The sequence below is a fragment of the Cotesia typhae genome, unplaced genomic scaffold, assembly GCF_013202065.1.
Source record: "Cotesia typhae breed Kobodo isofemale line unplaced genomic scaffold, CoteBio_Ctyphae contig_4, whole genome shotgun sequence".
NCBI classification, from domain to species: domain Eukaryota; kingdom Metazoa; phylum Arthropoda; class Insecta; order Hymenoptera; family Braconidae; genus Cotesia; species Cotesia typhae.
In genome coordinates this window covers 10,302,919-10,322,928 of record NW_027423748.1, presented here as the reverse complement: position 1 = coordinate 10,322,928, position 20,010 = coordinate 10,302,919, and the positions used below count along the sequence as shown (strand labels likewise).

General features: G+C 29.8%; 4 protein-coding genes across 7 annotated transcripts; 2 read left to right on the top strand and 2 right to left on the bottom strand.

Moving 5' to 3' along the window:
- The first annotated feature begins 255 nt into the window (after positions 1–255).
- On the top strand, positions 256–1,483 carry LOC141527502 (ATP synthase peripheral stalk subunit d, mitochondrial). Its single transcript, XM_074243036.1, has 3 exons — positions 256–397; positions 642–810; positions 1,062–1,483. The coding sequence occupies exons 1-3, from the start codon at positions 279–281 to the stop codon at positions 1,290–1,292; spliced, it is 519 nt and encodes a 172-aa protein (XP_074099137.1). The 5' UTR covers positions 256–278; the 3' UTR covers positions 1,293–1,483.
- A 259-nt stretch (positions 1,484–1,742) lies between these two features.
- On the bottom strand, positions 1,743–7,474 carry Hcs (holocarboxylase synthetase-like protein). Of its 2 annotated transcripts, none has more exons than XM_074243033.1 (17): positions 7,217–7,474; positions 6,845–7,079; positions 6,628–6,770; positions 6,219–6,389; positions 5,998–6,151; positions 5,848–5,910; positions 5,582–5,779; positions 5,160–5,499; positions 4,647–4,778; positions 4,223–4,549; positions 3,757–4,105; positions 3,351–3,533; positions 3,157–3,289; positions 2,931–3,091; positions 2,750–2,864; positions 2,470–2,683; positions 1,743–2,403 (listed from the first exon to the last, which is right to left on the bottom strand). In XM_074243033.1, exons 2-17 carry the CDS (start codon positions 7,014–7,016, stop codon positions 2,223–2,225), a joined length of 3,036 nt encoding a protein of 1,011 aa, XP_074099134.1. In that variant the 5' UTR covers positions 7,017–7,079; positions 7,217–7,474; the 3' UTR covers positions 1,743–2,222. The 2 variants fall into 2 exon arrangements, with proteins under 2 accessions (XP_074099134.1, XP_074099136.1); XM_074243035.1 differs by having other exon boundaries at positions 6,628–6,767.
- A 535-nt stretch (positions 7,475–8,009) lies between these two features.
- LOC141527141 (BTB/POZ domain-containing protein 7) lies at positions 8,010–19,702 on the bottom strand. Of its 2 annotated transcripts, none has more exons than XM_074242458.1 (9): positions 19,123–19,702; positions 18,316–18,573; positions 17,088–18,167; positions 15,987–16,371; positions 15,721–15,873; positions 15,487–15,643; positions 14,600–14,778; positions 11,032–11,244; positions 8,010–10,502 (listed from the first exon to the last, which is right to left on the bottom strand). In XM_074242458.1, the coding sequence occupies exons 2-9, from the start codon at positions 18,552–18,554 to the stop codon at positions 10,218–10,220; spliced, it is 2,691 nt and encodes an 896-aa protein (XP_074098559.1). In that variant the 5' UTR covers positions 18,555–18,573; positions 19,123–19,702; the 3' UTR covers positions 8,010–10,217. The 2 variants fall into 2 exon arrangements, with proteins under 2 accessions (XP_074098559.1, XP_074098560.1); XM_074242459.1 differs by having other exon boundaries at positions 8,010–10,499.
- Positions 11,658–14,577, top strand: LOC141527142 (uncharacterized). Of its 2 annotated transcripts, none has more exons than XM_074242462.1 (2): positions 11,658–11,974; positions 13,019–14,577. In XM_074242462.1, the coding sequence occupies exon 2, from the start codon at positions 13,021–13,023 to the stop codon at positions 14,260–14,262; it is 1,242 nt and encodes a 413-aa protein (XP_074098563.1). In that variant the 5' UTR covers positions 11,658–11,974; positions 13,019–13,020; the 3' UTR covers positions 14,263–14,577. The 2 variants fall into 2 exon arrangements, with proteins under 2 accessions (XP_074098563.1, XP_074098562.1); XM_074242461.1 differs by lacking the exon at positions 11,658–11,974 and adding an exon at positions 11,988–12,143.
- Positions 19,703–20,010: the final 308 nt, after the last annotated feature.

Here is a 20,010-nt window from a genome sequence, read left to right as displayed (position 1 = left end):
ATTTTTTACTCCTAAATAACAACATTAATTACTTAAAATTAATTATCAACTGCAAACTAAAGTGAATTGCTGTGTAACGCAGCAACAACGACACCTATATAATGATAATGTCAACTATAAAAAAACCAACTTCAAGTCGACAAGATCCAATTGTGACAAAACAATAAAAAAAAAAGTTTTATTCTAACCAATCTCACAGTTTTTCAGTGTGGAATGGTGATCCGTTGATCACTCCAAGTTTTGCTGTCATTAATTTATTAAAAAGTAATAAATAAATAATGGCTTCTCGCAAGGCTATCAAAGCCATTAATTGGTCCGCGATTGCCGAAAGGATTCAAGAAAGTGAAAAGCCCATTTTTGCTAACTTTCGTACTAAATCTGAGGGCTACCTCCGACGGTTTGTGTTGCGCGTTATACCAAAATTCATTTAGTTATATAATTTTTTTCTACTTGTCCTTTACCCTAATTATTTTATTTATATTCCCATTTATATTTTATTTATACCTTTATTTTTATTAATTAATATTTATGTGTAGCTGAATTTATATACATTTATTTTTTTAATATCAATGAGTAATTATTTAATAATTTAATTATTATGTATTTATATTTAATTAATTAACATGTGATTATTGATTTAGCATGAACGAGTTTCCAGAAACAGTTCCAGCAATTGATTGGGCTTATTACAAAAAAAATATTCCCAACTCGGCAATGGTTGACGAGTTCCAAAAGCAATATTCAAGTATGACAATCCCAATTCTAGCTGATAAGTACACCTCAATTGTAGAACAGCAAGAAAAAGAAGCGGTATTTATTATTTTTGTCACTATAAACATTTATTAAAAATAATTTAGCAGATACTTAATTATTTTAAGAATTTTTTCTCACAAAAAATAATGAAAAAAAAAAATTGACATGTAGAAATTTAAAAAATTGAAAGTGTAATTTTTTAGAAAAAAATTTTTTGTTAAAAAAAATTATATAGTGGCTGCTAATTTTAATGTCATTTAATATTTCAACGTGTAAATTATTTGTAACAATAATTTTTAATTGTACAGGCGGAATACGTCAGAAACTTCATCACAGAATCTAACCAACGAATTGAGGAATACAAAGCTGAAATAACTAAAATCAATTCAATGATACCATTTGAACAGATGACTATGGAAGACTTTGCAGAACTGTACCCAGAACATGCATGGAGCCCAGAGAAACCAACAATCTGGCCACACGACCCCGAATTACAGCCTGGTGATGAGCCCGAGCCTATTCCAAAAGGCGAGCACTAAATTTAAAGATTCAATAAACAATTGTCGGTGATTGACAATTGTAGTACACTGTATAATAACTACATAGAATTTTTAAAAAAATATATTCAGCTGTCAGTAATTATTTATTAATAATTCTGACAATCAAGTCTCGGTTCAAGATTATTGTAATTGTTCTTGAGTGAATAAATTCTATTATACATATATATAAATTTTTTTTTTCAGCAATACCGAAGATTTATTTTTATTAAATAATAGATAATAATAATTATTATTATTTTCTAAATTTTTGATTTATTTTTAGGAAATTGAAATTAGCTCACTTGATAATTTTTTTATTTTTCTTTAAAAATAAATCAATTTAAAAAAATTGGATTTATAATTTTTTAGAACTTCTAAAGATGAAATTTTTAAAATCAGTGTCTTTTAATTTCAGTATAAATCATAAAATATATAAAAATTTCTAAAAGCTATTTTTAAATAAATCATTTTTTATTTATAGATAGAAACAATAATTATTTCAACAGATAACATCGATATATTACATTACATCAAGTTATATTTTGATTGTTAGTAATTAATAAATATATTTTTCAACAATAAATGCAGATCCATATACTCTGGTACTTTAAAACAACACTTTGATTCTATTTTGATTCGCGTATGGAAAATAAATATCACGGAAGCTCTAACTTAAAATCACATGCCTCAATTAAATATTTATAATTTCAGCTAATATTTATCCAAAAGTCTAGCATAAGTTATCGATACTGTGATTGATAAACGAGATGGAAATGTGTGCTGGAATAACTTTGATAGCTGAACGATAAATTGAATAGTTATTTTACACATATATGATCAAAAATGACTCGAGTTAATATTAATTACACTCAATAAATGACGTGATAAAATCTATTGATATTTTAGTAATTAAAATCCTGAATTTTGGATTTATCTTGATAAGGATGGAGCAATGAGTCCTTTGAAAATATCGAAACTATTTCCGTCAGGCTGAAGGGAAAATACTTTCCCATCTAAGCTCTGGACTTCTAGGTATCCATTGCTGTCTATTCCCAGGATTTTTACTTCCCTGATCGCACCATCAGGAGACTCAAAGCTTACTTGAGTGTCTCTGTTGTAAAATTAGTAAATAATTAAAATAAATTAAATTAAAAAAAAAAAATTAATTTTTACTTACGTATGAAGCCAGTAGTCGTAGTAAATCTGATAAAAATGATTGACATTATCATTCTGAATTGAATTTATCAAACTTTCAAGTTGATTAAAAATAAGAGCGAGTAATTTTTCGTATCCAAGAGGCGCTAAGTTTGTACCTTTTTTCTCATTATATTTTTTAATCGCTTCGTTAATGCTACTTGTCGGAGTACTGTTTGATAAATTAACTCCAAGGCCTGAAAAAAATTTAATAAAAAAAATTTTACACTTTTTTTATTAATAAAAAATTTTAAAATAATTACCAATATTGCAAATCGCTTCTGAAGACTCAAGAAGTGTTGGTACAATAAGGCCACCAAGTTTAACTTTATCTCCTAAATAAATATCATTAGGCCATTTAATATTTAGATCAATCTCCTGTAAAGTAAAAAATTAAAATTTTTATAATAAATTCTAATGACTCGAGAGTTTAAAAATAAATACCTCGTATCCAGGAATTGACTTAACAGCAGCAATAACAGCTACTACCACAATATGTTGCAAAATTGGTAAATGATTACCGAGGTAACTATTTAATGGAATGTGTAATTGTAGCGTAAACATCAAGCATCCTTTTGCGCTCAGCCAAACATTTTTGCTACGACCTAAAATTATTATAAATTTAAATTAGAAAAAAAATAATTTATAATTGATAATTAAATTTTTTTACCTTGGCCTTGTGTTTGTTGACGAGGAATAACAGCTAGTCCGTGGTGTAACTTACAGCCGGCAACTACGTCCATTGACGATGTCATTATATCTGCGTAAATTACAAGGCGTCCAAAGTCTTTGGTTTTGAGATTCTAAAATTTTACAACACTTAGTATCATTTAATTATTTAAAAATAATTAATTAAAAAATTACCTCAAAGTATTCAATAGTAGAAAAATTATCAGGGCAAGTATGCAGCATGATTGGTAAAATAGATGATGATGGTGGTACTAATTTATTAGTATTGTTACAAAACTGCAGCTTTATTTTATTTGTCTTAAAAATATCATTTGACTCCATTTTGTCTTTCAGTCGTTCCAGCATTTCCAATTTAAGCTATTAGCAGTAAAAATAAATAATTAATTAATTAAATAAATTATTTAATTTAATTTAAGTAAATGCATAATTTAAAATAAAATAACTACTTGTAAGTGTTGGTGAACTTCAATATTTAAAATAAAAAATATTGAAGTTAAAAATAAAATTATCTGTGCGAATTTGTGTCAGTAAAAAAATGCCAAACTACTGAAAAATAATTAATAAATTTGCGTATACGAGCCTCGTGTCTACCCAGAAAAAACCCAGGGTTAAAAGCAACATCTCCAGAAGCTACTGGCTTGACATCAACTCCCAGGTGAGAGCCAAGCAAGTCTGATAAAATTTCAAGCCTCGCAGGATGGCTGGCTTTCAGAGCATTGAATTTTGCTTCCTCCATTTCATACTGCGAGGGATCAGCCTCGAGATGGATTTGAGAAAAGAGCGCCTTGCCTCCTGTGGTTGGCAAGTCTGCGAGAACGATGCTGGGTGTGTGCCAGGTCTCCTCGGCTCCGAGAACTCGCACTTGGAATGTGTGAGTTTTTCCCTGTTTGTCTTTTACAGTTGATGAGGCTGGAGTTACTGGAGTTGTTCTGTAATTAATTTTTTTTATTTGTAATTTATAATTTATAATAAATTAAAATTAATTTACAAAAATTCAATTCAATTTAATTCAAATCAATTAATTAAAAAAAATTTTTTTTATTTACTTGACATCTTCGTGATCTTGAGAGAACCGTGATTTAATCGGCGAAGCTTGGTAGCAAAATATGTGATGCATCATCTGTACATTTTTCCACTTGCCATATGAGAAACGTACGAGCTCATGTTCGCGTACTTCTGCAGTTTTGAATGATGGCAAAAGTATATGCAGTGCATCGGAACATAATGCCAATAATTTTCCACCTTCGACAATGTAGTTGACTAATTGCGACGCTATTTCACTGTCGACATTGCCGCATACTACCACTAAATTCGCCTGGTCTTTCCATACATCTCGGCGAGCGTCTTCCGGGGTTAATTTGTAAATAATGTATCTGTTAAAAATTAAAATAAATAATTTAAAATACAAATTTATAAATTATCAACTTAATCGATAAATTTCATTGAAAATTATATTAATTTAAAAATTACTTTTCTTTATTTAGAGTTTGTTTCAAGACTCGCTCGATGTTATCACTTGCTAAAGTCGAGTCAGCGTAAATTAAAACGTTGGGCGGCTTACCGGTTTCTGGATAATTCTGAAATTTTCTCTTTTCAGAGTACCTGTAAAATAATTTAATAAATATTAGTAATTTTAAATTAAATTATAAAAATAATTTAACAAAAAATTTATATAATACATTTTGAGTGAAATGAAAAATTGAGCAGTAAAATTATTTCAAACACGAGGAGTTAAACGAGTTTAAACCTTCTCGTAGATTGTTTGACCAAAGAATGACCGTGTATAATAAATATCTCAATAATAATACTATTTTTCAAGGTCTAAAAAATTCCTGCGTATTTACGGACAGTTACAACTATTGGCAGCACCTGTTTTATATTCAAAAGAATAATTACATTGAAAATCACCGGGTTGAAAGTCAATATCTAAGCTAATTTGTTTTGTAAATGTTCGATTAGATGATACAATGAAATACTTATTACTTTTCAGCACGATTTGTGTAAGACGTATCAAAAGGATCCCCTTTGAAGGTCTTTGGCAGTATCCTCTCGCATAAATTGGCATCTGAAGAGGCGCGAGATTCAGTTTCTTTGGGTTCATCTTTGTCGATATTTTGCGTCGAAGAATAATTAGAGTTAGCGACACTCAGCTGGTGATCTGGAGTCTCTGAATTACGGCTTAGGGTCGTGTGGAGTTCATTACTGGACATCTGCAAACTTTGCCTTACTGAGTCACTGCGGTCCATCATACTTAGAGATGCTGGAGTTGGTGGAGGAGTCTTAGGCACTGATGTGCTGTCTTCTGTTTTGAATTCTTGAGCCTCTAAAATATTTTTTTTTTTTAAATAATTAAAAAAAAAATATATATTTTTTTAAACTAAAAAAAAAAAAAATAATTAATTTACCCAAAGTGTCCTGTTGATGATTTATTTCTAAAACAGTTGGCATTTGCAATGACAACGATCGAGTACCCGGTGAAACAATTATTCCTGGTAAAGTATCCACTTCAAAGGGTTCTTTTTGCTGCGATACACGTCGCGCTGTACTGCTAAATAATTTTAGAGTTTCCATATGAGTTTTCCATTGAGCTTTGCCGACTAATTCTACAAAAAAATTTTTTTTATAAATTAAATTAAAGTTACTAGAAGCTTATAATTATAATAATAATTACTTTTATTCCACAGGGAAGATTGATTTATATTATAACTGCAAGGCTTTCCTGATACCTGAACAGCTGCAATTTAATAAATAAAATATATTATCAAAAATAAATCAGTAATACGTGATAAAAATTAATTAATAAAACAGTAAGAGAAATTACATTCAATACGCGTAAGTAAAAGTCCATTGTTAAAAAAGCAAAAGCTCTCCATTAGTGCTATTGATAATTTACTCATATGATCAATGTCAGTTTCCATGATAGCAGCGAATAATTTATCAGCAGTCCATGATAATAACAATCCATAGTCTTCTAACTAAATAAGCAATTAAATAAGTGTTTAAAAGGCTGATAAGTGTTTAAGTTATTTAAATAGCTGATACCTTAATTGTTCTGGTAAATGCGCTGGGATTAAAGTTGTTAATATCGGCTTCGATTAGTAAGTGTACTTTTGAATCATCAGCTAATTTTGTTTGATTTAAATTATTTACGCTTAATGGAAAATTCGTTTTACCGGGAGGATAAACCAACCATTCGCTGACATCTATTTTTTGCTGTTAAATTATTTTATTTATTAATATAAAAATTTATAATACTAAAATTGAGAGACATCTGATTATTTTTAGAAATTCTTTAACAAATAAATTACAAGAAAAATTTATTAAAAAAATTTTATTTAACAAATGACAAATGCAATTTTTTAAAAATAATTTTCTTGACTTAGTTTATTTTTTTGAAGAAAAATAAAAAATTGTCAAGTGTCTGGTAGCTTAAATATCATAAATAATTTACCTGAGGGATTATAATACACAATTTGTTGTCACCAACACTCCAAATTAATTTATAAAGTTTGGCAGTATTTTTGTTAGAGCATAAATGTGACGTAAGTAAGTCATGACTGGTTTCACTATCAGTCTGTTTAGAATTGACATCTGCTGGTCATTAAAATTTTTATAAATTAAAAAAAAAAATTTATTAAAATAGTGATTAAAAAATAAAAAATAATTACCAGGCTTAGAAGAATCTGATGATTTAATATGACACATCAAAGAAGGTTTTACATAATTTTGTAAGTTGTTATTGTTACTGTTGTTAAGCACTCTGAAGAGGTACGTCCTCAGAGGTGTCAGTCTCCGTGCTCTTGCCCAGGTTAATATCATGTAGATAAATGTCAACAGCATGCTTTAATTTATTATTTTTAATAACTATTGATCGAGTTTTGGTCACTCCAATTAGTTGTACTTCTGAAATAAAAATAAAACTAGTGACAGCTGATGGATAGTATTTATTTTATAAATTTTAATAATTAAAATTAAAACTATTAATAAATTATTAAAAAAAAAAAAAAAAAAAAAAAAAAAAAAAAAAAAAAAAAACTTACATGTAAATAGTTTAATTTTTTGGAATGTGACAGTGCATTTTTATTTTGTATTGTTTATTAAAATTGTTTTATGACATAACAATTAAAATATGTCCGAGTGTTATTAACAATTTTCAATTATTACTTAAGTTAGTGTTGCCTTTAGTATAATTATTGTTTAATTGATTGTTAACTGTCAGTGTCACTGAACCACTTCTGTAGCAATATCAACTTGTCTTATATTTGTACTTAATACGTAAATTAGTGTACGGTCATGTGTCGCAAATTAGAGATCAACAAGAAAATGGCGAGTTGCGACATCTGGATTTCGATAACATGCAATTTTTTTTTTTTTATATGAACCAATTTTTTTTTAATACTGAAGTCAGCTGACAGCTGTCAATTTTTTAATTCTTAAAACGCAGCAAGTACAACAATAAAAGATAATAATAAAGTTAGCCGGCATTTTAAATTTTTTAATAATTAAATTATAACAAAAAAAAATTTTTTAAAAATTGCATATGTAATTTTTAAAATTTTCTACATGTGAAATTTTTTTTTTTAAATAATTTCTCAATAAAATAAATTATATTAAAATTAATTTAGTAGATATTTAATAATTTTTACAACTTTTAACAAATAAATTACAGCAAAAAGAATTATTAAAAATTTTTTGGAAAAAAAAATTTCTTCCAGCTAAAATTGTGCATTAAAATTTACCAAGTGATAAATATTAATAAAATAAATATTTTTAATTGTAAATTAATGGATTAATCAATAGACATATGGATGATGAACCATGTATTTTATTTAAAAAAAAATTGTACATCTGCAAATGAATAAATTCAAAAGATAGTCAGTTTTTTTACATAATTATAATATATCATATATCACGCATCAATTGTCAATTCGTAGACATTACGATTAAATATATCGTTTAATTAATTATTAATACGTACGTATATTTTTTATTACTTTTCAATTACTTCTATTATTTATTTTTCATTAAACACTGGGATACTTATAGTTATAATTATAATAATTTAAATTTATAATTTATAAGTAAATTCGCAGCCGAAAAAAAACGTACTTAATATATTTATTAATACAAGTGATATCTATTTTTTTTTAAACATTTAAACCCAGACAAAAAAGCATTTTTATAATTTATTCAGTCTACTTGTACGCACCTTGATAATATATTTTAAATTGTAATAATATTGAGAATAATAATAATTATAATTATAATAAATTTTACCGAACACAATTACATGATAATTATTAATAAATTCATCAACTTTTAATTTAACTCTAAATTATTTTTTAATATTATTATTAATAATTATTTTTCACTAGGTGTGGCTAAATTTAAGTCATTATGTGAATGCGAAAAAATATATACACATATACATATATGATTAATTATTATTTTTGTAATTTAATTTACAAATGACGATTGCACTTGTCTTTTTTTTTTTTTTTTTTTTTTTTTTTTAATTGTTTATCTTTCATTGTTTGGTCAATTTTTATCATTTATTTCCTAAAAGTTATTTTCAATCTTTTACAATTCACATTTCTTTTTTTTTTTTTTTTTTTAAATTATAATCGAAATAATTTATAAACTTTCAATTATTCCCAAAAGTGTGTAAATAATTTTTAAAACAAATTTTATTTTTGTCTAATCAATTTAAGTAATAAAATTTAAAAAATAAAAAAAATTATTTGCACACCCTTGATTTAATTTAAAAAAAAAAATAATAATAATTTAATAAACAGTATGATTATGCACGCGAATGAAAATAGTATCATTTATAAATGAACGTATTATTTACATTACTTCAATGCACTAATTCGTCGGTTGATTAATACAATATACATATATATTTTTTTAAACTCTAATTCGACGTATTTACAAAAAAATCTTATAGATTTTTTAAAAATCTATAACTGCATTTTATTGGCAGTGTCAAATGCAAAACATTTATGAGGTAAAGGACCCAGTTATTGACACTTGCAATTTTATTTTAATTTTTTTAATTAAAATAAAATTGCAAGTGTCAATAACTGGGTCTTTTACCTTACTTCTATTTTTACAATCAAATATAAAAAAAAAAAATTAAAATCAATAAAAGAGAGTACATATTTATAAAAACTTATAAAATAAAAACAAATAAAATAAATGCAAAATCGCATTTACTGTCAGGGACTCTGAATTTAACCGTAAGTCTCTCTAAACTTTAAAGCTTTAATTTGATTAGTAAAAGAAATATAAAAAAAATTTGTTCGACAATAAAAATCGATGAAATAGAAGCGTAAAAATACAATCTCTTGTACTATTGATTAAAAGATTATTTGAATCTAGGCGTATTTCAATGCAGTTATAATTACCTTTAAATATTGTTTAATTAATGTAATTAATTAATATCTTTTTTTTGTAACTAACGATCTAATCAATAATAGTTAAATTGGTCCAATACAAATGTTACTATTATTGATAGCTAACAAATAACTAGTCTCACAGTCTAGTCAGTACATCCATTAACTTAAAATTGTCATAATGATCGACGTAACATGCAGTCTTATATCATACATTACCATGAATTACAATATTAGTATTTTGTCTTCTATTATTTTATTATTTTTCAGTTTCTTTATTACTTATTTATGTAATACTTTGTTACCGACAACAAGTCTACTTAAAAACGAGCAAAAATATAAAAATAACAGCCATCCGTACTTAAGATTTAAGGTATTGCTATAAATAAGTCCATATAGGATTATCGATTAATTAAAAATAATTATAATAGTAAAAAAAAAAATCTTGTCATGTTCAAGTAATAACAATAGTCTCATTAAAATAAATAAAAATTAATTAGAAGACTCGAAAGCTTAAATGTCAACGTCAATTCGTCTAACTGTTGAATATTTACACAGACGCACGCAACATTATCATTATTATTATTACACATCTTATTATCAATCAATGATTATTTTCTGAATACACGTCGGTGTCTTGGTAAATTCATATAAATCTAGGCAAACCGGTGTTGGAGCGATGATACATATAGGGATGCGGTGGAAGCCCGGCGTAGTGTCGCTGACGCTGGTGAGATAACAGCGGGTGGTGAACCCCGGCGGAACCAGGTCCAGGACCAGGATGTAGCAGGTGAGATGCGCCGTCTCCAAGGTCCAATTCCAGTTCTTGCTGCTCTGCCAGCTGGAGAGCTCCGAATGACGCGGTGGCCATCGCTACGTCGGGCATTATTCCTGATAAGTGGCCCTCGCTGCATTGATTGTTCGGTGACTGCTAATTCAAAATTTTTATTTAATTTTTATATTTTAGATTTGAATAAATAAAATTATGGTTTATTAAATATTGACGTTTTAAAAGATATAAGCTCATCCCGATGTTACACACATAAAAAAGAGCTTTCATTTGAGTACCCACTTGCATTTTTGATATATTTTTCATATATACATATATACATATATATAATATATATAAATATATGAAAAATTGATGTGGGTACTCAAATGAAAGGTCTTGATGAGTGTAATGTCAGGGTGAGCTTATATTTTTAAAAATATCAGAAGTTCACAAGATACAAGGTCGTTTCTTAATTAAAAAACTATAAATGTAATTTTATATAACTAATTTCTTTAAAAAAAAAAAAAATTGAAAAATTATCAAGTGTTTGCTAATTTTAGTATCATAAAATAAAAAATGTCATTTTATTTTATTAACATTGATTATAAAAAAATTTTAAGTATTTTATATTACTTCATAAAACCTTTTATGTACCATTAAAGTCCAATAATGTAATAAAATAAATTACCTCTCCTGGAAGCCTGTAATTCTCTCCCTCCGTAACAACAGCAGGAAGTTCGTGTCTAATACCATAGGATGAGTTTGGCCGCGGGAAAGTCATATTTCGGCCGTAACAGACCGCAGAAGTGCCGCTGATATTAATGCTCCCAGTACTGACCGACTCCAAGTTTTCCATGTCTGTCATAGACTCCTCTTGTTCAGCATTGTAGCAAGCAGCATTCTACAAGAAAAATAAATTGATGAATTAATGAATAATATCTTTTGTTTTGTCACTAAAATTAATCACCATCCTCTTTAATATTCCGTTATTTTAATATGCTAAGTGCGCGTTACTTAGCATAAATAATAGATAGAAGATGCAATAGTAAACAAATATATCCTTGTAGTTTATGATTGATAGTACTTTTTAAACTATTAATTTATCTTAATACTTAAATATTTATAATCATAAGTTAGTGTATAAATTCTTATATATGATAAAACAAATTTATTGTATTAGTCACATATGTTTGTATACTATATATAAATTCATATATATTGGTTACGCGTAATTGTTACACTCGATAAGATTATTGTATAAAAGTTAACTAGGTCAGTGCATTTTCGCAATAAATTAAAAATATTGTAGGCATTAATAATTAAAGATAGTAAAAAAATTTTTAATATTTAAAATTATTAATTAGCAATAAATATTTAATGTGAATTTTTTAATAAGTAACGAGTTTAATATTATGTGTAAAAAGTGGGAGACGTTTTCCGAGTTACCACCTCCGGAGGGAGAAGAATCAGAATGTTAAGTTAAACTAGTTAAACTTAGAGTGCTGTTTAGTTGTTACTGTTTCTTCCGTCTGACCTGATGATACAGTTTCTAACTAGCTGAATTACCATAGAATAAAATAATTACTCGCTTCAAATTACCAGGCTTATTATAAAAAATTATCATATATTAAGTAAGTTTGATTTTTTACTACCTAAAAAAAATTTTAATCATAAATTAATCTAACTAAAATAAAAAAATATCGTCACAATAAAATTGCATGTAATTTAAATAACAATGACAGTATTTTATAAACACGAGATCTAACCATACGTGTTCAATTTCCGCATTATTTATGCAACGTAACAATTTATAATTATTTTTATAAAAAGATTTAATCGTAAAAAAATATTTTTTTGACTTTAAAAATTAATTGCATGTCAGTTTAATATTTACAGCTCTTAATTATTTTTATCTTTTACTTATTCAGTTTATATTCATTCGAATTTTAAGTGTGCTTCAGGGTCAGTGTGATACGCGAACAAAAGCTTATCGCTTAATTTTAAAATATAAAGACTTTTGTTAATATTTTAAATAAAAAAATTTTAATTGACAATTAATGAGTCAATAAAATATTTTTTATATAATAAATTGTAAATTAAATGTTTATGTGTGATAGATAAAATTACATCGAGAAATTTAAGCTGCGTGATTATTGTAATTACGCTTTATCACTGACAATTCAAAGTTCAAACATATAAACATTAATAAAGTGTTTCAATTAGTTAAATAAAACTCTTTTAAAAAAATAAATATTAATCTATATTATTAAGAGAATAAGCAAAATTTTGTAGCCAGTCTATTTTTATGATAAATGGGTTTTTATAGTCTATAGATTTAGAATCGTTGGAAAAGTCTTGTATCTCGTGAACTATGGACATTTTTAAAGATATAAGCTCATCCCTATGTTACACTCATCAAGAGCTTTCATTTGAGTACCCACATGCATTTTTGATATATTTTTCATATATACACATATATATATATATATATATATATATATATATATATATATATATATATATATATATATATATATATATAAATATATGAAAAATTGATGTGAGTACTCAAATGAAAGCTCTTGATGAGTGTAACATCGTGATGAGCTTATATCTTTAAAAATGTCAAATAGATTGCAAGGTTGCTTGTTAATAAAATAAATAATTAATTACAGAAATGCCAGAAAACGGAGAGACGTTGCCAGTAAAAAATTTAAAGTCATTACTACAGCAAAGTTTGGGGGATGACATCGAAATAAAAGAAACAACATGGAAGCACTTGACAGACCCAGGTGAAAATTTTGGCAGTTTAATTTTAGCGATTGACGTAACAGTCCGCCAGAAGAAAAAAATAGAAGTTCTTCATCTCGTAACAAAATTACCACCGCCTTCGAATTATCTGATGAAGCTGTTCGACAGTCCGTTTTCCTTCAGCAAAGAGATATCATTCTACCGAGACTTAACGCCAGCGTTCCTGGAACTGGAGCGTGAGCTCGGCATAATAAATCCTGAAGAAACTTGGATCAGCGCACGGTACCTGGGAAGTAGACTCGGATTATCAGATAAATTCGACGACCAGGCGTGCATTGTTTTGGAAAATTTAAATTATTCTGGATACAAAATGATTGACCGTCTTTCCGGACTCAATAAAAACGAGACCGAGTTTGCGGTGAGAAAACTTGCGCAACTGCATGCCATAACAATTGCTATGAAGAAGGTCAAGCCGGGGGTATTTAAAGACTTGATAATGCCAGCGCTGAGCAGCGTTGTCAACGAAACGGCCCATCAGTGTGTGGGCGACATGGTTAATAAGACCCTCGAGCACCTGGAGAGCATCCCCGAGACTCGTTCGTACGTCGACGTTGTCGCCAAATCGATGGAGCTGGCTGGAAAATACGAAAGCCGCCAGGTTAAGGATGAGAATTGGTGCACGTTGACGCACAACGACTTCTGGGTTAACAACATGATGTTCAAGTTTGATGAAAACAACAACCAGGTAGTTGACATGAAGATGGTAGACTTCCAGCTGTATGGGTACGATTACGGCGTAAAAGATCTGATTTTTCTGCTGATATCCAGTCCCAGGAATGATATTATTGAAAATATCTTTGATGATATGATAAAAGTTTATTACGAGGCATTTATTGACGTTCTCGTTAAGTTGAATGTTGATTTTAGCGAGTTTAATCGCGATAAGCTGATTAATATTGTCGAAGAGTGTGCGCCTTGCAAATTAGCACAGTGTCTTATGATGACGCAAGTTATTAAATCCCAGCCGGGTAAAGCACCGAAGATGGAGTGCATTGATGGCAAAGATAGTTTTTTGCAAATTGGAGGCGGTAAAGATCATTACGATAAATTATTATTGATATTGAATCTATTCCGACGAAGAAACTGGCTACTAGCTGATAAAAACTGATTTAAAATTAATCATTTTATTTTATCTAGAAAGATAAATATCTTGAAAATTATTTTTAGAGATAAATTATTGATTTAGATTGTTAAATATTACATTCCATGGTTAATCTATTTGACACTGTTATAACTATCTGATCATGGTAACATTGTAAATAATATATAATATTATTTTACGCTATTATAAAAGAAAAATTTTGTTTTAAAAAAATTACTAATTAATTTAAATTGTACTAGTTATGATAAAAATCTATTTGATAAATAACTCATTAGATTACGGAGAATCTTAAAGCTTTGATCTGCAAATTCTGTATTTCGTATTAATAAATAATTAAATTCACCTCTAGAAGATCAGCGACAGCATCGGGTAAATTAAATTCACGTACGACGCGTAGTCGAACTTGTCTGCTGATCTCATGCCGACAAGATAACGGTAGAGACATTGCGCGTTGGCAGCTCGGGGATTGACGGAGTTTTTGTTCGCGTTTCAACATCGCTGACATTGTTACTGCATCTGGAACTAATTAAAGTATCAATTAATAATAATTTATAGTGTTATTTTATTTAAAAGCACCGGTATTATTAATAAAGGTAGAGGTAGAGGTATTTTATGACAAAGCAGGTGAATAAATCTAATGCTATGTAACATCAAAGTAAGAATTTTTAATTATTGATTCAATTTTATCTACGTAGAATAATTGTAGATAGACACGAATTTTATTTCAAAAATGTATGATGCAAAGATGATATTTATTACAACACCTATTTGAATTATCATACGCGATAAATTTACATTTTTTCATTTCGTAAGAATAATTTAAAGCTTCTTACTAAAGTTTATAACTTTGATTCATTTTAATTGATTCCAAAAAATAGATTATTAGCGAAAAAAAAATTAAATTAAATACAAATACATTTTTTTAATAAAATTTTTAAATAGCTAATTTATGTAAAATAATTATACAATTACACTACTTAAATATAAATGTTATTTTTTTTTTCGCTCTATAAATCTGATTATAATTATTCATTTTAATTTAAGAAATTTTTTCTTAACGCATTCAAATTCAATAAAAAAAAAAAAAATAATATTTTTTATATAATAATTTTTAAACAATAGTCATAAAATACAACTGTTTTTCAAGTGTAATAAAAAAAGTATTCATTAACCAGTGTAAATAACGAGACAGAGAGCGTAATTGCTGAGAAAAAAAGGTTGTTTAATTACCAGGAAGAGCTGCGGCTAGTACGTCGACACCAGCAGTACCCATAGATCTTGGCTTTTCATCAACCATGTACAGAGTATCTGGTATATCAGGAATGTATCGTGCCCTTCTTAATCTGACTAACTCAGTTTCTTGTATCATGTGTTCTTCGACTAGACTCTAATAATTAAAAACAATAAAAATGTAGATAGAAACAAATAAAAATTCTTTAAAATCAATAAATGAATAAATAATACTTTTATTTCCTCATAGTAGGGCATGAATAAACGAGGCCGTATAAATAGTCCGTTTCTCTTGCCACCTCTAATCCACGCATTGATTCGCAAATTTTCACGCTCGTCACCGATCATGTGACTCGGTGGCGTTGACACTAGACCTCTCCTTATAGCCTAGACAGTGAAAGAATCAAGTAGAGTAATTTAATACCGAGCTTCTGCATAATATTAATACGCTTAAAGTTAACAGACAGTAATCTGTGTCTAAGTGATGAAAAGTAATTAACCTGCATAAGAATTTCATTATTGGGCGGCAGTACATGGTCCATTCTAACGAGCGGCAAGAGTTCGCTCAGAATTTCACGTAGTTCGATGTCACTGAGATCGCGCTTTTTGACGCCTTTACGTGTAACCGAGTGAACGGTATGGCTGAGGATGTTCGGCTCTCGGTCCTCCATCCTTCTCACCAGCTCCTGTTCGCCCCATTTGAGCACAGCCTGCAGCACCTCCAGCTCACTTGCCTGGAGAAAATGACTCTGGAGAGACTGAGCCAGGTGAACGTGGTCTACCTGAAATAGAACTGTCGAGGAAGCTATCGATTGGAACTCTTCTCGCAGAAAGTGAAGGGCTTGTCTGTGGACCCAGGCCGAACCGTGAGGCTGACTTCCCCACCTATAAAATCGATTATCGATTAATTGCTTAATTGAACGTACAAAATTCTATTACAATTAAAAAAGTTATAATTTATCGACGACAATGTTAAAGTGCCGGAGATAAAATTTCAGATTTTAATTTTTAGTCGATCCATTTTACATTAAATTGTAAAATATTGCAAGTTTAAAAATCTAAGTATTTTTCCAATCAATTTTAATACAAGTCGTGTCCCACATATGAGCAATCTACTTAATTCTGAAAGCCTTAACCCACAATCTAGATCTTTGAATGTTTCCCCCCCCCCTTTTTTTTTTCTCAATAATAAATTTTAAAAACATAAATATTTGTATGATTCATTAAAAAAAACCGTCAATATTTAAGAAAGTACAGTGTAATTTAAAAAAGTAAAATTTTATTTATTTATAGTTCACAAGTCACGGCAGTTACATAGTGACTGCAAGGTTACTATTCTATCTATCTTATACTAGTCTATCTATTTTATATAGAATTATTAAAAATTCGAATTATTTATATTTACTATTGCAAGTACATAAATCGTCTCAAGTATTCAGTTTAAATTTATACGATTAATTAATTTCAAGTTCAAATTACTAAAGATTGAATAAAACAGATTACAAGACAAGTGTCCTCAGCAATATAAAATAATTTTTTTTTTTTCAAAATAAAAAATTTCAACATCAATTTATGTAATAAAAAAACATATTTTTATTTACCTGAGGACAGTAGGCAGTGATTCTTGTGTTAAACACTCTAAAATAAGATCCTCGCATCCTTGAGACAGAATATCGAGCTCTAGAAACCGTCCAATCTGATAAAGCTCCATAGCTTCTTCAAGAGGACTGGGACGCATCCGTCCAGTGTGTGTCAAAGCTTGAACTTCCCCAAGACTGCCTGTGCTACTGCCACAGCCGCTGCCTCTGAGGATAAGCGACAGATCGACAGTGTCCAGGTAAACGGCATGCAAAAGCACTCTGGCGTATCTCTTGGGAATGACACTCTCGTCCAGAACAATTCTCGTGGGTATGTGAAGCGCCCGTTCGGTATGGTCTTCACAAGACCTCGTCCGCCGTAGGATCAGATTGCGAAAGAATGTCGACCTGGCTGACAGTATCGCTTTGTGACAGGGCAACTCTAGTTTGGGGCGAAATCCGTACTCGGAGCTGCCGCTGTCGGGTCGCTGGTAGTCTCCGTCAGACGTAAAGACCAACGCAGCGTCGGCGTAGTCCCCAGTCTCCAATAAGTAACGCAAGTCGTGATCCAGGTGGTTCGGAGTCCCGAATTCCTCGCCGAGCCGTCTCAGTAAGCTGGGGTCCAGGGAGCTGTCGTGTGAACAGATGTCTCCGGTGTACAGGTAACGCAGTAGTGCTGAGAACATGTGAATTTCCAGATTAGGTGTCCTTAACTCCAGACATATCCGCGCTCCGTAGCCAGGACAGCCTGACAGCAGCTCGCGGAAGTACGGACATCGCGCCGAGAGCAGCGCGCGATGAACTGGAAAACAGGCGCCTCGGTAGACTAGATCCACGTCCGTGCAGTGCTTGTAGTCGTACAGAGTCGATAGATCCTGCTTGAAGGTCGCTGCTGGTGGACGCGCCAATTCTGCTTGCACGTGGAGGTCTTTCAGCGCAGCCAGAGCCTCGTATTCCTCCAGCAACGCTGACGCTTCCAAGGGACTCCAGGTTGACACCAACTCCCGTATCACTCGGCCGTGGTCGCAAGCCTTTGAGGAGCGACGTCTCCGAATGAACTTCTTGCGCAGAGTTGCAAAACCAGTTACTTTCTTTTTTCGTTCTCTGTAAACAAAGTTGCGTTATTATGTGTTAAGTATACCTTGCGGTTTTTTGGTTTCCGCGGTTGTAAATTATACTACTGAGGTTTTAATTATCTTGTTATTGTTTGCTATATTGCAGGTATTAATCCTAGTTAATGCTAGTTAAGTACCTGATGCCGATGTTGAACTGATCTGGATTTCCAGAAGATGAAAGTCTTGCCGCCTGTACCGGGTCGCCACCAACAGCGGCAAGATTCGAAGAGGCCGATGCTCCCATTCTATGGGTCATACGTTCACCATCGTTACCACGTCCTTTTCCCAGTGATGACCAGCAGCCACTTCTATTATCAACGTCACTTTCTTCCCCTCGCTGCAACGCGCACGGTATTAAAATCCTTAATACGTTCATTGCTCACCCAGACACCAGCCTGGAAATAATTTTTTATTAGCAATCTGTTGGGTAATAATAATAAATATCATTTTAATTATTAAAAATTCAAGAATTAACAAGTAGAAAGTTTTAGAGCTACAAATAATATTTATTTTTAATTGACAAATGTTAAAATGAATATTTAAGTAAATTTAATTATCTATCTTGAAGTTTTTTAATTATAACAGTAAAAGTTTTTATTTATAAATGGATGAGAATTAAATATCAATATCAAAATTCAATAAATTTAGAAGAGAACATTTTTTTATGATTTGTTGGAGTAATAATAAATAATTAAAAAAAATATTAATGATGACTTGAAGAAATTTTTAATTAACATTTAGATAAAAGAAAAGATGAAAGAGTTTATTTGGAATCTAAATAAAAATATTTGTTTTGATAACCGTGATCTAGTTGCGAATAAAAATAAAATAGTTACCAAAAAATAATCATTAGAGTAATTAAAAGTTAAAAATATAACAAAACATATTGTGTTACTATAGATCTACTCTAACAATTATCAATAGTATATGTATATGTCTATTACCTGGGTCTCGATGGTGCATATTTTATTGTAATAAATGTCATTTATAAATTAAGTCGCTCTGCTTAATGTAATACCATAAAAAAACATTTATCACATAACACACGAGCGGCCATGTTTATATTCCAAATAAAAAACTAATAATCATGGCCTGGATAATTATTGTAAAAAAATCCGCCTTAGTAATTAAATATATTTAATAATTATTGAATAAATATAAAGAATATTATTTAAACTTGATAATGTTTTTGAGAAACAACAACTACGTCACTTGACACACATTTTTTTCGATAGTTTCAACTAAAAAAAATAAGTATCGTTGTTTTTGCACATTTTTAAGTTGAAGCGCACTCGTATGATTTATTTTAACAACACACATTGATGTTTTTATCATCCTCTTTAGATTGTGTTGATTTCGAATCGAAAAAGAGCACTGGACGATTTATAAATAACATTACGGATGTAATTATTATTTTTCGATAACGATGGCAGTTGAATGAGAATGCTTTACATCATTCGGTTATGATTATACCTCTGTTATCTTTTTATATCTCCACTATTCTGATTCTGTCCAGTTGTCTCTTGTCTCTGTCTCTGGCCTGCTGGGCAACGTAACAGTACAGATGTCTGAAGGCTCTGAAGAGAGCGCGAAGCGCTACATTATTTTAATAATTGTTACCAATCCTCCAGTAATTTTAACTCTCTTTTATTTTTATTCTTGAGGGTGGCTATCTTGAAAGAACTAGCATCAGCGCCAAAGCTTACAAATTTCCCCGTTAATAATTAAATTTTGCGCGCCAATTCTGGCCAATGAGAGCGCAGACATTCCCGCGCAAAACTACTGCGCAGATAACTGCGATGGCAGTTGGGTAGTTGAATTCTCGGAAGCTT

Excerpts from the sequence above, each read along its gene's own strand:
- LOC141527502 (XM_074243036.1), top strand. The coding sequence starts at position 279 with ATGGCTTCTCGCAAGGCTATCAAAGCCATTAATTGGTCCGCGATTGCC. Across the intron at positions 398-641 it reads TCTGAGGGCTACCTCCGACG|CATGAACGAGTTTCCAGAAA; the intron begins GTTTGTGTTGCG and ends TTATTGATTTAG. Across the intron at positions 811-1,061 it reads AACAGCAAGAAAAAGAAGCG|GCGGAATACGTCAGAAACTT; the intron begins GTATTTATTATT and ends TTAATTGTACAG.
- Hcs (XM_074243033.1), bottom strand. The coding sequence starts at position 7,016 with ATGCTGTTGACATTTATCTACATGATATTAACCTGGGCAAGAGCACGG. Across the intron at positions 5,500-5,581 it reads TCATCAACAGGACACTTTGG|AGGCTCAAGAATTCAAAACA; the intron begins GTAAATTAATTA and ends AAAATATTTTAG. Across the intron at positions 4,550-4,646 it reads CAAACTCTAAATAAAGAAAA|ATACATTATTTACAAATTAA; the intron begins GTAATTTTTAAA and ends AATTTTTAACAG.
- LOC141527141 (XM_074242458.1), bottom strand. The coding sequence starts at position 18,554 with ATGAACGTATTAAGGATTTTAATACCGTGCGCGTTGCAGCGAGGGGAA. Across the intron at positions 11,245-14,599 it reads CTGTCGCTGATCTTCTAGAG|AATGCTGCTTGCTACAATGC; the intron begins GTGAATTTAATT and ends TTTTTCTTGTAG. Across the intron at positions 10,503-11,031 it reads ATTACAGGCTTCCAGGAGAG|CAGTCACCGAACAATCAATG; the intron begins GTAATTTATTTT and ends ATTTTGAATTAG.